General features: G+C 48.7%; 1 protein-coding gene across 1 annotated transcript; it reads left to right on the forward strand.

The window, feature by feature from the left end:
• Positions 1 to 3,389: 3,389 nt before the first annotated feature.
• Positions 3,390 to 3,725, forward strand: RPRML (reprimo like). The gene has a single exon (XM_062595872.1). The coding sequence runs from the start codon at positions 3,390 to 3,392 to the stop codon at positions 3,723 to 3,725; it is 336 nt and encodes a 111-aa protein (XP_062451856.1).
• Positions 3,726 to 14,177: the final 10,452 nt, after the last annotated feature.

A 14,177-nucleotide genomic window follows, 5' to 3' on the forward strand; every position in this document is an offset into this window, starting at 1 on the left:
AATGACATAACCCTGGGTTGGGATGATCCCGGAGACCTCACCCCGTCTCCGAGGCAAGAGAGAGGTGGGCGGTGGAAAATAAGTTTGCGTAGGAGCTGGGCTGGTCAGGCCTTGAGCATGAGACCTGTGGCCTTAACCGCAGCCTGGCGGTGCAGGAACCTGCAGGGCAGTGATTAAGGTACTGGGAGAAATGAGAGTAACTGCTCTGATCCCGGGTGATGTGGCCCTGCCGGCTTTTGCAAGGCTGCACTGGAGATGGGGACTGTGCCTCAGGAGCAAGGGACTCTTCTTGGCTTTAAAAGAAGAACTTTGATGCCTCTTTGCTTTCCCCCGCCCGGGTCCCACTTTGCCTGTGGGGTGCTGCTGCCCTCCCGTGGCAGCGTGGGCTCCGCTCGGCGGGGACGACCGAGTCCCGCGCTGTCCCGAGCAGGGGAGGCCCACGCGGCTTTCTGCAGCCACATGATTTTCTGCTTGTGGTCCAGCCCTTGTGAGGGCAGGTTAAAAAGGATTTTGTGAAAGGAGCCTAAAGGAAGGCCATCCACCCTTGTGCAGTGTCGAAAAAGGGCTGCACCTTGCTCGGGAAATCAAAACCACCCCAAAACGTTTTGCCCTGCTCTAGCTCCTGAGCCATCTCAGACCACAGACCCCATCAGACAGTTTTAGGGCAAATCTCCCTGCTTTTTCTGCCCATCTTCCTTTCTCTGTCTGCGAAGGCCACCTGCGTGGCCCTCTGCAGTTCTGCGAGGTTTTCTGCCCATGCTGTAGATCCAGAGGACACACAGGCTGCTGTGTCCTCCTTGGCCCTCCCCCGAGGCCAGCATTAGCTGGGAACCCCATGCCAGAGCAGGATACTTTAACCCTTGCTTCCAGCATGGAGCAGAAACTAAGAAAAAGAAGTCAGTAGGTGAAGTATTTGGCCTGCCTGGACCCTGCTAGGCTCTTGTCCTGCCAGAGCACAAGGCTGGTGCTTGGATACGGCCTGAAGAGTTGGAGAGAAGCTGCACCTGGGAGAATAAATGAGGAGATGCTCTGGTTTATGAAGTTACAACGCCATGCAAAGGCTAGAAACAGGCAAGGGGGATCGGGCAGCTGAGGTGCCCCACGTCCCTGGCTGCCCCAGTGTGGCAGGCTGTTGGCCAGGGCCAGAGGAGTGACGGTGGTGTGGGCAGCGTGAATCCGTGCTCAGGTGTGCGAGGAAACAGGCAGGAGAGGCTGAAGCTGAAGCCACCAGAGGGAGCAGAAACTCCTTCAGTCTGGGACTGTTAGCAGAGAGGAGAGGAGATCCTGCCTGGGCTCTGCACCCTAAGAGTGCATGGGGCATCTGGATGCTCTGCTTTCCCACGGGAATTTTTTGTGGTCACCACATTAAATATGGACAGAAACCTTTGTTGGATCAAAGCTTTCCTCTTCCATCTTGCAGTGCTCCTGGCACAAACATGACCTAACAGATCAGGCAGTCCTTTGGGGAAATTAGAGCCACAAGCAAAACAAACAGGAAAAATGCAAGAAGTAAATCCCAAACCAAGAGCTTTTGGGCCCTTAACTGTCACAAAAGTGAAATGGAGAAACAGGTCCAGGCCCCTTACAAAGAAAGTCCATTGGCATCATGTGTACCAAGTCACCCATCATCCTCAGCTGACCTTCTGCACACACCTCCATTCAGCTGCAATTTATCAGTTCTTACTTAGGTTTATTAAAATCTCCCTTGAGGGAAGTGCCCTCCAGACATATTTCTAGGGCCTTTGGGGACACTGTAATTAGGGGCCTTTGGGGATACTGTAAGTAGGTGAGTCCAGCAGCTTCTGGAGCAAGACGTTTCTTCAAAGAAAGCCTTAACAGGGGGCAAATGGGGGAAACACAATCAGCGAGAGCACATGGTGGGGAGTGGTAGGAGCTGGGATGCTGGGAGCTAATGGGATTTTCATGGTCTGGATGAAAACATAGGAATGAGGACTGCGGAGGGCGAATCCTGCACTGATCTTGTGATCGCTACCACTAGCTCTCCTTCATGTCTGCACTGGAGGGATGCAGGATCCTGATGGACCCAGGCCTTCAGCTGCCCTGGGCAAGGCAGTGGCTGAGCGAAGCCGGGACACCCCACCCTGGCCCTGGATCTCTCCAAGGCAAAGGTCCAGGGCAGGCAGGGTGGGGACAGCACCTGGACATGGCTGGGCGCCCTCTGATTCTCATTCTGCCTTTGGGATCTCAGGCAGACAAGGGGAGGGAAGTTGCTGCAAAACATCCCTTGGGATTGACCTGGTGGGGCTGAGAGGACCCAAGGGAAAAGGCAGGACTGGGATGCTCCAGCCTGGGGCCAGCAGTGATACTGCAGTAGGACCCAGAGGCAAGACAGGTAGGAGGAAACATCCCTCTCCTGCCCTGCCCTGGGATCAAAAGTGTGGGCAAAGGTGCCTGAGGAGGAAAGGATGCTGAGCTGGTGTGAGAGAGAGGGATGGATCCAGCTCCTATCCAGAGGGACAGAGAGGCATCGCTGAGCAGGGCTGGGGGTGGACTGGGCTGGATTGGGCCAGCGCTGCTCTGAAAAAGGAGTGGGTGGCACAGAGCAGCAACCGGGGATCCGTGAGAGCAGCACTGGCCTGAGGCTCCGGGGAGCGTGAGCTGGGGGCAAGGGGGGGGGGGGCGCGGACAGGGACCTGCCAGGGGTGCAGGGCAAGCACGGACCTTGGGCTTGGGAGCAGGTGGAGGGGCTGGGAGCAGATATGGGTTAGGCGTCGCTCAGCAGGGCCTCAGGGGTCGGCCCCTGTTTGGAGGTGCTGCAGGGGTGGGTGAAAGCACCCTCGGCAGGGCAGGAGGGGTGCACGTTTGGGGGGAGGGAGTGGGCAGCCTGGGTGAGCGTGGAGGGGGGAGGAAGGCGGTGCAGGGGGGAGGCTGGAAGGGGGTGGAGTTGCTGTTTTTCTTTGAACACGGTGAAGACTTTAGCTAGGAACTTGCATTTGTGGAGCTCCCAGCCTGCAGGAATCAGCTCTGCCCTCCTGCAGGAGATCCGCTGCGGGGAAGGCGAATTCGCTGCCCTACACTTCAGGGCAGCAGCTTCAGGGAGCACCGAGTGAAGGAGGCATGCGGCAATCTTTGGCTGCTGTCCTCTCTCCTGTGCCCCCTTTGCCTTTTCGCTCTCTCTTACTGCTTGTCTGGGGGCTCGTGCTAATGATGCCGGTGCTGGCAGGAATCCGTGAGTGAGCCACCCTCGGCTACGCAAATTGGCTTCCTACTTGCTTGCAGGCTCACGGAAATTTCCCCTTCCAACTGAGGCGTCGTGGGAAGAAAGGAGGGGGACTGGAGCCTGCTGACCCCTGGCATGTGAGCGGTGGACAGGGGGACGGCAATCTTCCCTCTTGTCTTCCCTGGAGATTTGGGATTGCACATAGACCATGAACGGGACCTTTTTCAACCAGACTTTCCTAGGGCAGGGAGCTTCCCTGAACAGGACCCAGGGCTTGGGGATGCTGATGGCCTGCTGCAACGGGACCAGCTCGGTGCTGGCAACCGACGGGGGCTCCTCTGTCCTTATGCCGGATGAGAGGAGCCTCTACATCACACGAGTGGTGCAGATTGCTGTCCTCTGTGTCCTCTCCTTGACTGTGATGTTTGGTATCTTCTTTTTGGGCTGCAACTTGCTCATCAAGTCGGAGAGCATGATTAACTTTTTGGTGAAGGATCGAAGACCTTCCAAGGATGTGGGAGCTGCAATCATGGGGCTTTACTGAAGCCACCGGGCATTCGTAGGCAAGTGAACTGTCTGGACCTGGTGCTGAGATGGAGATCCCCATGCATTTGGGGCAGGTGGGGGGACTGGAAAGGAGGGTGAGGGTTCTTTTATTGCGTCCGTGTCAATGGGAAAGCAAACCTTCTGTTCTTCCCGGTGAACAAATTCTGTTGCAGTGAATGGGGATCTCCCCAGAGCTGTACGAAGCACGATAAATGACCGCCCTTGTGTTGCATGCAGAAATGACTTAAGTTTTGCATGAAACTTGCAGAAACACTGATAATGTGCAGATTTGGACTCTTTTCTGCTGTTACCTTGGATACTGCTACCTGGGATTTAGGGCTTAAAAAAGAGGGGGGAGGGGAAAAAAAAGATGCCAACAACTCGCTACAACAAGAAAACAAAAAACAAAGTACAGGGAAAGCAAAATGTGTGGCATGGACCGCAGCTTTGACCATGGGGCAGGGGAAGGGAAGTGCCCTATGGGTCATACAACAAAATCTGCATGCTTACAAATGTGTCAGTCTGTTTCTATTTTGGGCCTCAAGCATGGATCTTCTGGTAGAGTCCTGTAATGGGGAAAGCATGTTCTTCCTTATTTTTCTGAGAAATTCTGTTAAATGAACTGGCACTTCCTTCTTTCACATTACACTGAAGGAAGGAAAGAATCCAGTTAAATAAATAAATAAAAAGCATGCTTAGTTTTGTACACAACAGCCTTCAAGTGCTACATTGTTACAGTCCTTGAGGTTTTCGTAGTTTTTTGAAAACTAGTGAATATTCAGGAAAAAAAAGAACCTGTTTCAAAAGAATCTGGTGTTGCATTCATTTTCTTTATGTGTGTGTGTGGGTGAAGTTCGGTTATTTTATTCCAAGTTCCAGAGAATAAATACAAGCATCTCACCTTCAAGCTGAATTCCGATTAAAAATATTTATTTAAAACAGAAACTGCCATGCCTTTGTGCAGGCAACTATCAGTTTCCACTTGCAAATATATTAGTCGGGAACTAGGTGTTTTGGGCTTGTGCTAAATACCTGCACAGTGCTGAAGCACAGGGATTCATAAAGATGCAGTGAACGCATCTTGCAAAGCAAGATTTCAGATTCTGAGTTGAAATCTCCAACCCTTCTGATCCTGATGAGCTGTCAAAACTAAATTGCGCAAGAGGAGGAGGGGGAGGACTCCTGACCTTCGTTCTCTGATGGAATTACAGCTCTGCCTGTGGGTGTGAGATAGATATAATACGAGTTTTGTTGTGCCAACAGTATTCCTGCTGAGTCCACTGCTGTCATGGGAAAGCATCCTGGACACTGCAGAAGTGGACAATCTGATCTACCGGGATGCAAATTCAAAACAACAGCTCTCTGCCTTTCCCAAAGCAGTAACAAGATTAGAGTACGCTTCATAATTAAGTACTTACTGAGCATCTTTTTTTTCCCAAGGTTCTCACAGGATATTGGTGGACTAAGCCTGATACAGAGCAGGATTAGAGCAGTGCTGTCACTGGTTGCTCCCACTAACTTGTTGCCTGTAACCAATTAAGAGCATAAAGACATTGGGGCAGCAGGACCAGAATTTGGGATTCAAAGCTCTAAATCTTCCCTTGGGTCCCAGTGAAACAGCTGAAAATGCAGGGCTCTCATTTTATGTGCAGCTTGTAGCTGTGCACACCTGAGTGGAGTTTACTAACCTGTTGGCAGATGTCAAAATGGCTTTACACAGTAGTACAGGCTAGGATTTTGGACCTTGCTGCTGCAGGAGGGTTCTCTGGTCATTGTCCTCTTTGCCTGTGAGTGAAAACTGCTCCCATTGCGGGTGTGAATGTTTGTAGGGGGGGAGGTCATCGGCTTGTTCTTGACATGGATGAAATGCAAATAACTCCAATGCGTATGTTCACCCCAGCTGTGCAAAAACTTAGAAATATACTTAAATATGTAATTGCATCTTCAGGTCACGGTGGTATCAGAGGACAGCCTAGATGCATTTACCACACTCCCACCCAGCTTCTCCTTTACACTGGAGTCTGGTTCTTGCCTGTCTGTCCCCCAGCCAGTGCCAGGGAGAATTTAGAGATGACAAGAGATACCTTCCAGTGCTAGAAATGCAAGCAAGGCACAGAAAAAGATGCTAATCTCTGCCAAGCATCAAGATCAGCTTAACTCAGACCTGTAGCATCGCCCTGAGAAAAACAACTGGTTGATCACCTCAGTTCTCCCCGACTACTTTGTTCTGATAGGGGTTGTGAAAGCTGCTGTGTGTGCCAAGGGTAACTGGAAAGGCTCCTATTAGTCCACATAGGCGAGTCACTGCTGTCCTCCTCTTCAGGCAATGGAGGAAGAGAGGATTTGGACCAGGATGCTGAATAAGGCTCTGAAGGAGTCTGTCTTTTCCTACTTATTAGCCGCCAGGGCTGAAATTAGCCCCACTAAATCCTCTCCCAGCATCTGAATCTCAGACCTGCTGGGCCATTTCAGACTTAGAGCTCATACAACGTTGTTCATCCCTGGTGAAGCAGGCGTGCATCCTAAGCAAGAGCCTTCCATACCATGTGTAGTCCTGCATCTCAGTGGGGAAACATGACCATAGGTTTCCACATACCGACAAAGTCACCAAGTATCCTCAGATGCCTCACACAGAAGTGAGATGTGGGGGTCTTCATCCCTTCTGTGGAGTCCTCCAGAGGAAAGAAAAAATGGCAACAAGAGTGATGTGGCTCTTGTACATATTAGGTACATGCACACATGAAGTGGAAGAGAAACGCAAGGCTCCAGAAAGCAAGAGATGGGCACTCACCGAGATGGATTATAACCGATTGACAGTGGTGACCTGGAGCTTGCTCAGGAGTCAGTTAGGAGAGGGAGGATCTTTGACACGGCTGATTGGAGCAAGAGCCCAACTTTATGTTGGCTTATTTATCCTCCAGTCACAATGTGTCTCCTCCCTGACTATAAAGGCTGCGTTAGCAGGTAGTCTATGTTAGCAGGTAGTGCAGACCAACAGAAGTGGGTCTGCAGAATGAAGCAATTGGGGTGGCTGGGCCCGCACTGGGTTTAAGGCATTTGCACACTAGTACCTGGTCAGTTAGGTTTCCCTGTAAAAAGATGACTACTGCACTGACAGAAGGAAATCCTTGGGGAAAAGGAGGTCTCTGGAGGCTTGATGCCAGCACTGAGAGGGCAAGGGGAAACTAGAAGGATGGCAGTGGGGACTGACATGGCTAGGAATCCCCTTGGGGTAGTGATACGGAATCTAAAGATGCTCTTAAAGTGAAGTCATGGTTTAACTGCCCTGATTCCTGCACCCATGATGTTATCCACAAAGTAGATGCCAGTGCAGGCCGTGTCTCGTGCCAGGAAGGGAACTGAGGGCACCACAATACTCCTCTCATCTCGGGGGAACGGCTGCCATTTCAGATCCCAAGAAATTTGTAAGCTGTTTTTTTAAAGGAGGCCAGTATTTTAATTTTTGCAATTGTTGCTTGTAGTACATTAGCTCCCAACCTCACTGGGGAGCTAGGAGCTATACAAATGTTACTGAGACCACGCTTGCCATCAAGAACAGCAGACAAGGAGGGAAGGGACGTGCTCAGGGTGATGAGCATATCAGTGGCAGACTGAAGAACAGAAATTGAATCTAATTTGAATTAAACTCCTAGCAGTGAAAGACAAGATAGCAATGCAGTTGCACTGATTATGGGGACTGGCTATGCTCGTCTGAGTCACTGGTCCATCTAGTGCTCACCCTTTCTCTGAAAACTGTCATGATATTAGCCATGAGCTACGTACATGATCTGTCAAGAGACCTTACAAACAGGGAACTTTCTTGATCCCCACCAGGAGCAATTTGCTCTGGACCTTCAGCGTCTTCCTCCACGAGGAACTCCCCTCACTAGGCTGCTTCCTTGCTCCCAGGGGCTCTGTTCCACCTAGGTTATTTCCCCACAGACAGCAGGGAAACAGGAAAGGGAGGCAGGTGGGAGAGCATTCCAGCCTGCTTGCAAAAGGAGACCCTTGACTTTGGTAAGTGTATCAATTCTACAACTGGAGAAATGAAGAGGTGGTTTGATACACCTAAGAAAACTCAAGCATCCTGGACCTAGAGTCCTGCAGTGGGGAATGATCCAAGCCAAATCCCCCCTAATAACCTGCCCTGGCAGTCTTGGCTGAGGGCAATGAATGAGTTAAGATGAGACAGACAAACAGATTAGAGGGGAGGGAGGATCCCAACCTGAGCCTGGCACCAGATGTACCAGAGCGTGTGCACCAAACATACACAGTATTTAATAATTTCTGAGAATTGCCATGGTAATGAAGCGCAGAGTCAGGTTGTTATGGTAACAGTCTTTTTTTTAGGCAGGGAGGCATTACCCAGGTTGTAACCTCAATCCAGACCGAACACACTTCTGAGAGCCCAAAAAATAAAAAGTAAAATAAAAAGAAATTAGATACCTAGTGGCTTCCTACCTCTTGTCTGGCTGTTCCGGGCTTGTTCGATAGGCAGCGGGAGATAGACAGGTTGTTTCAGATGTGCATCACCTGCAAAGCCTGGGAAATGGGTGGGATAGATCTCCAAGGTGCAAAGCCAAATGCTGCTGGTGATGTGGGTGGCTCTTGGATGCTGCAGGACAACTCTCTGTCAGACCCTGTTCCCAGCTTGTGTCCCAAGTGGGACAGGTCCTAAAGCTAGTCTCCAAGATGAGACAGGCAGTGGAGGATGAGGAAGAGGTTCAAGATCTGCTTCCCTAAACTCACCTGGCAGACTCAAAAAGAAAACACGAGTTTTCCCTGAGCTGTGACAAGGTCTCCAGGCAGCAGCGCTCCCCAGACAAGCAGCCCTCAAGCCAGAGGCCAGATCCCCTGTATCCCCCTCTGGACCTCCCATCAATGGATGGACAAAAGCCACTTTTTCTCCCCTCCTGAGCCAGCCCCTTTGGTAAGTCTATCAGGTTTGTCCAGTTGCTCCTCATATTGAATTTTAATTTAGTACTGGTTAAATCAACAGCTTTGTAAGCTCCCACTTCCAATTAAGGAAGCTGAGGGAGACCATGTAGGTGTTCACTTAGCAGGGAGATGGCCTGAAATCTGCCATGCAATTACTTGGGAACATTGCTCCACAAATCCCCACTGTAACTCAGTGTGATTTCTTTTGCATCGCCTGTGTGAAAACCATTAGCCTCCAAAGCTTCTTTAGTTCATTAGCTCTCCCAGAGAGGTACAAGTTGGTGCCCTAAGAGTCAGGTACCGAGGAAGAATGGAGGTCAAATGATGACAGAATTTAAGAGTCAGCATTGTCTTGCAGTCAGCATTGCCTTGCAGTCAGGGAGACTCTCCCTACCAGTTTCTCTGTTTAAACAAGGGTCTTCATCTTCCAGTTTCCTTGTCTTCCCAGATAGCTTCAAGCAACCAGCTTTATAACTGTGACTGCTGACAGCTTTTTGGCTTGGAGTTTCTCAGGATCCCCCCTCCTGCCCTGGCACCACGCTTGAGCCTGCCTGGGATTGCTACCTTGCACACGGCAAACTCCCACCCCCGCTGTGGTCTGCACTCAGAACAAAATCTTGGGCAGAAAGAGTCCTTCACTTCTAAATAAAAGTGGGCAGTCCCTTTTGCTCTTTGCTGAATCAGAAGTGTTACTGGATCATGCATTTACAGCTACAAAACAGACCTTGCAGCTCCATGTGTACTAGTAAAATAAACAGTTTATGGGCACTGGAGTTTGGTATTGTTAAATTGAGAGAATGGTTTTTGGTGTGGTTCAGGTCTATGCAAATAGTTCTGACCCAGATAGTTCCTGGGCAGTGATAAAATTGCAGGCTTGAAAGTACACAGCACATTTGAGAATACTGCTTTGCACTGTGCTGTCTGTGCAGAGTGAGTATCTCATTAGGCTGGATTAGTTTACATGGGTTGGATGACAATGTAGATGCCTTTAAACCCATTTTTGGCTTTCTGAATCCAACTCACTCTTCTCAAGCATGAATGAGGGCTCTGAAATCCCAGTGCTGGAGAACACATCCTTGGACAAATAGCAAACCCAAGGACGGATCAAACATCCCAAATATCCCTGACAATTACCCATCACGGTGTTGGATAAATCTTGGGGTTCACACTAGTTTTCCAGTGATGTGACAGCCAAGCAATTCCTCAGCAATCTGATTAAGTTTGCACTCTTCTGATTTTACAGACAGGCAATTTCTTGGATTTGTTACATGAGGACATGACTATGGAAAACTTGTTTCAGAAAAAGTCAGGATGTTGTCAACAATCAAAGTAGTTTGGCATATCCCTGAAGATGTCACTGTAAAGATGCCGAAAAGTGGTGGAGGCGCTGGCAATGCTCAAAGATATGAGCAAGTATTTAAAGTGACTCTCTGATCTGAAAAATGTTGCTCATCAACATGTATTTCATGTTGTAAGTGTAACAGAAATCTAACTTCAGAGACACTTTTTCAGCTCTCATCCTTCCCAGCTGCTTATTAATGTGGAAGGTGCTTTCAGATCATTAATTTAAGGCAGGCTAATCAAAAACAAAGCAAAAGTCTTCTTAATGATAGATTTTATCACAACAGTGCAAGAAGCATTGCCATCTTAGCTTCGGGTCACAGATAACTTTAAGGTGAACGCAGAGGTTTTGGCACTCTTCTTATCAGTCTACAGCTTCTGCCTGGTCAGGAACATGAGTCTTGCACTTGACAAAGTGCTCTCAGCTTGGGTGCAGTCAGGAACAGCTGCTAAACCAAACAAGTTTCCTCTTTTCGAGCTAATGAGAAATATGTGTTAAAAATGCTTCTCAGGTGAATGAGGTTGTCTTGTCCCAGGGACAAACTTTGAAGACACCATCCCTGTAGGTGGTTTACTCACCTAGCATGGAGCTGTGGAAGAAGAGGACACAGCACCAGAATCTCTTTTCAGATCTGCCTTTCTGTGTGGGCTCACTGGCCATTTATGATCTGCATAGCACCAGCTGTGCTTTGCAGCTACATGCCTTTGGTGAACACCACCACTTTTGGTTTTGCTTTGAACAGCTCCACGGTGTAAAGAGACCCATCCTGTCTGCGATGCTCCAGTTCCTTTAGAAAAGTGAAACACTACAAGGAGATCAGTTCTCACCTCATTCTGAGAACTTGGCACTTAAACAGGGAGATGATCAAGACAATAATCATTATTTCATCAATAAACCTCAGGAGAAACGTCCACCTTGCAGCAGTAGGCCACTAGATCAACCTTTTTGGAAAAGGGACAGGAGCTGCTCTGCTTCTTCATTAAGGAGACAGTTTTGTTACTCTACTGTGTCTGTCAGTGTTGTTGTAGCATGGTTTGTAAGTGTGGGTGTGGGGATGGATGTGTTTGTACAGAACACTGCACCTTTTGGGAAAATAAAGCATGCATAAAAGCAATCTCAGAGCACTGCTCGCTTTCCAAGTCAGCAACCCGGCTGGTGCTAGATGCTAGTGCTCTGCTCTGGCATGGCTCAAGCATTAGTGTATGTGGCGTTAAATCTAGAATCATCTTTTCTGGCAGGCCCCACAAGTGTTCACCTCCTACAGGTATCTGTGCAGTTACGAGCTCTTCCTTCTTGCCTCACTGAGTTCCGGACTGCAGGTTTAATAGAAGAAGACAGCTGAAGAAGCAAGCAAAATGTAATTAGGCTTTAATTAGCTAGGTTCGTTCTTTCAGATAATTGAAAATCATCCTAATTGGTTGCAATGCATTCTCAGTGCAGTCAGCTAGACAGCATAGTCCTCCTATGCCAGCCGCCACATACCCCTGCACAAGAACAAGCCTTGAAACTGAATGCTGTGCGTCACTGCAATACTCGCCAGAGCCCAGCTCCTCACCATAGAAAGATGCTAAAACCCACAAACTTCCCAGGCAGCAGCAAGGACCCCTAAATGCAACAGGGTTCATTAGATACCATTCCTCACCTGACATTCACCAAGCAGGGTGCTGGAGGGCCACTAAGCCCAACACATCCAGGCAGAAGCATATGACAATCCTCATGTGAAAGGACCTACCACAGGCCATCTGCAACCTGCCAGGGAATTACAGCTGGAGAAGACAACATGTTCATTCTCCATTCATCTCCCCCATAGTTACAGCATGCAAACAGTTGGAGTTAGAGCATGCAAGCAGTTGGCTGGCCTCTGAGAATGGCTGCATATGGGTAATAATGTGTCAGCTATGTTGGTCGCTTCTTCTGCCCCTGCTGTTCAGTCCATCTCAGCTGAGGGGTTTCCAGAAGCTCTGTTCCATACCTGGCTTGGGCTGATGTAAATGACACTTCTAGCTCTGGCTTACCAATGCTTTCTGGTAGAAAATTGTAAATTTAAAAGCTTCCAACTCTACCGGAGAGCTCTTCTATCTAGACGAAGATGAAGTCTCCACAACAGGCTTGCCTTTGGTTGAATGAAGTTAGACAAGCTGGACCAATCCTTCTGGACAAAAAGCTTCGTGAGGTAGGTTGTTCAGCCCAGAAAAACACAATTTTTATAGTAAGTCCCTTGTGAGGCTCTACATCCCTATGTCATGGAACAAAGTCTTGATATTTGGTACAGATGGCAGCGCTGCTTGCTAGTATTTGCCCTGCTGGTGAAAATCTAAGCTAGTTTGCCCAAATGATGAACCTCCACACATCTCTGCTCAAGTCCTGCAGCAGAAGTTTGCCAGATGCTGGCTGCTAACATGTCTAGCTAGACAACCTTTATCAGACCTTTTGATAATATTCCTTCTGCATGGAGTAAGCCCAGCCAGGGCCGCAGAGCTGAGACAATCTCCCTTGTAATGGCTTCTTTTGGATGTTGGCAGGGATTTTTGTATCTCTAGAGCCCACGTTTCAGAGCAGAACTTGCCTTGCATGTGTCCAGGGCTCCATACAGCACAAAGGAGGATGTAAAGAGGGAGAGACTGTGAGAAAAGGAGCAGAGCAGTGGTCAGGGATGGTTCAAAAAGGTTAGACAGGTAGAAACAAACATGATGCTGTTTCCTTCCTCACAGCACTGGAAGGATCATGTCTAGCAAAACGCTGGTCGTATTCTGGATCCCTGGCTCAAGTTTCCCTTTTCTCCCACTGCTAAGCAGCGTGCTGTGTGCCAGGTGGCTGCATTTCATTACGGAGTTTATAAAGAGCCTTGGGAACAAGGTAGGGGGGATGAAAAATTATGCACACATTTCACTCAGCACTGACTGTTCATCATCTCACTGTAAAGAAATGTAATAATCACTGGGGTGAGCGAAGGGTGCAGAAGTGAGTACTCATCGCATTTTTGCTATTCTTGAAGTTCACATCTTTTTCACACTCCTGCTTGACCTGGCTGTATCATGAGGGTATTTTGTTTGTTTCTGGGTTAAAACCATTTTCAGCTTCATGTGCTTCCCCCAGTTAAATGCGTCATTCTTTACAAGCAGAAAGAATACTGCTCTGTGGTAGCTATGGGGCCTATAGTTTCAAGTCAAGACTTGATATCTCATTTTCCCCTTGGGAGAATTCCAAAATACTTCTCAGTGCTGGCTGTGTTTCACAGTGGTGCAAGTGGTACTGCCCATGGCCAACCTCTTCCTTCTGAAGTGCCAATTACAAAGCACTCTGTGCTAGAGATGAAGTCACCCGCACTGCTGTATGATCCATGACAGACCTTGGCTCTAGGTGGAACAACAAAGGCTGACGGGAGACAGAAGTCAGTGAGAGCCTTGACGGCTTAGGAATTTGCTGCATGCACAATTACTTTAAATGGCTCAGGCCTGCTGCCTGCAGGTGTCTTATTCCAGGGCTTTTGGATGACTAATATTCCATTATTGACTGAGATGCATAAAACAGGCTACCTTTTAGCGGGCAGGAGAGAACAACAACTGGCAACAAAACACAAAGAAACACAGCTGGCCACTTGGATGCACTAGGCCAAAGTCCCTTTTTATAGCTCCCTCCTCATGTGCAGGGGGTTGTGGGATGGAAAAATGGAAGAAGAACAACCCTAAAGCTTGGTGTCAGCCCTTCCCTCTCTGTTAGGGTGGAAATGCCCAGCTGAGCCTTGGAGTCACAGTTATTTCTGAAGAAGGGAATTGTTCATGCTCTAAAGCTGGCAGCTACAGGAGCTTAGAGCATCCCTAGCTTCACGTACCCTTGCTGATTCTTCATGCTTCCCCCTTCTAACACTTCCAAACTGATCAGAGAACCTGAAAAAAGCCATGGTAAACTAATAATAAAATAGGTTTCTATACTGGTCACTTAATTTTCTGGTTTACCATATGGCCTCCAAGCAACAATGCTGGCAAAACTAAAGGGAACAGTGTCCCACTGCAGGAAAGAGAATGGAAAGGCTAACGAAGCTGCAGGAACTGCATTCTGAAAGCTCAGATCCTCGAGCTCCCAAAAAACAGCTTTAAGAGAGTTTTCACAGGCTGGTCTCTTGCCTGACTGGCAGCAGGACTGAGTTAGTCAGTGCTGCTTTCAGGCACG

The sequence above is a fragment of the Rhea pennata genome, chromosome 26 (assembly GCF_028389875.1).
Source record: "Rhea pennata isolate bPtePen1 chromosome 26, bPtePen1.pri, whole genome shotgun sequence".
Classification (NCBI taxonomy): domain Eukaryota; kingdom Metazoa; phylum Chordata; class Aves; order Rheiformes; family Rheidae; genus Rhea; species Rhea pennata.

Bases quoted from the DNA above. Each gene is read 5' to 3' on its own strand.
- RPRML (XM_062595872.1), top strand. From the start codon at position 3,390: ATGAACGGGACCTTTTTCAACCAGACTTTCCTAGGGCAGGGAGCTTCC.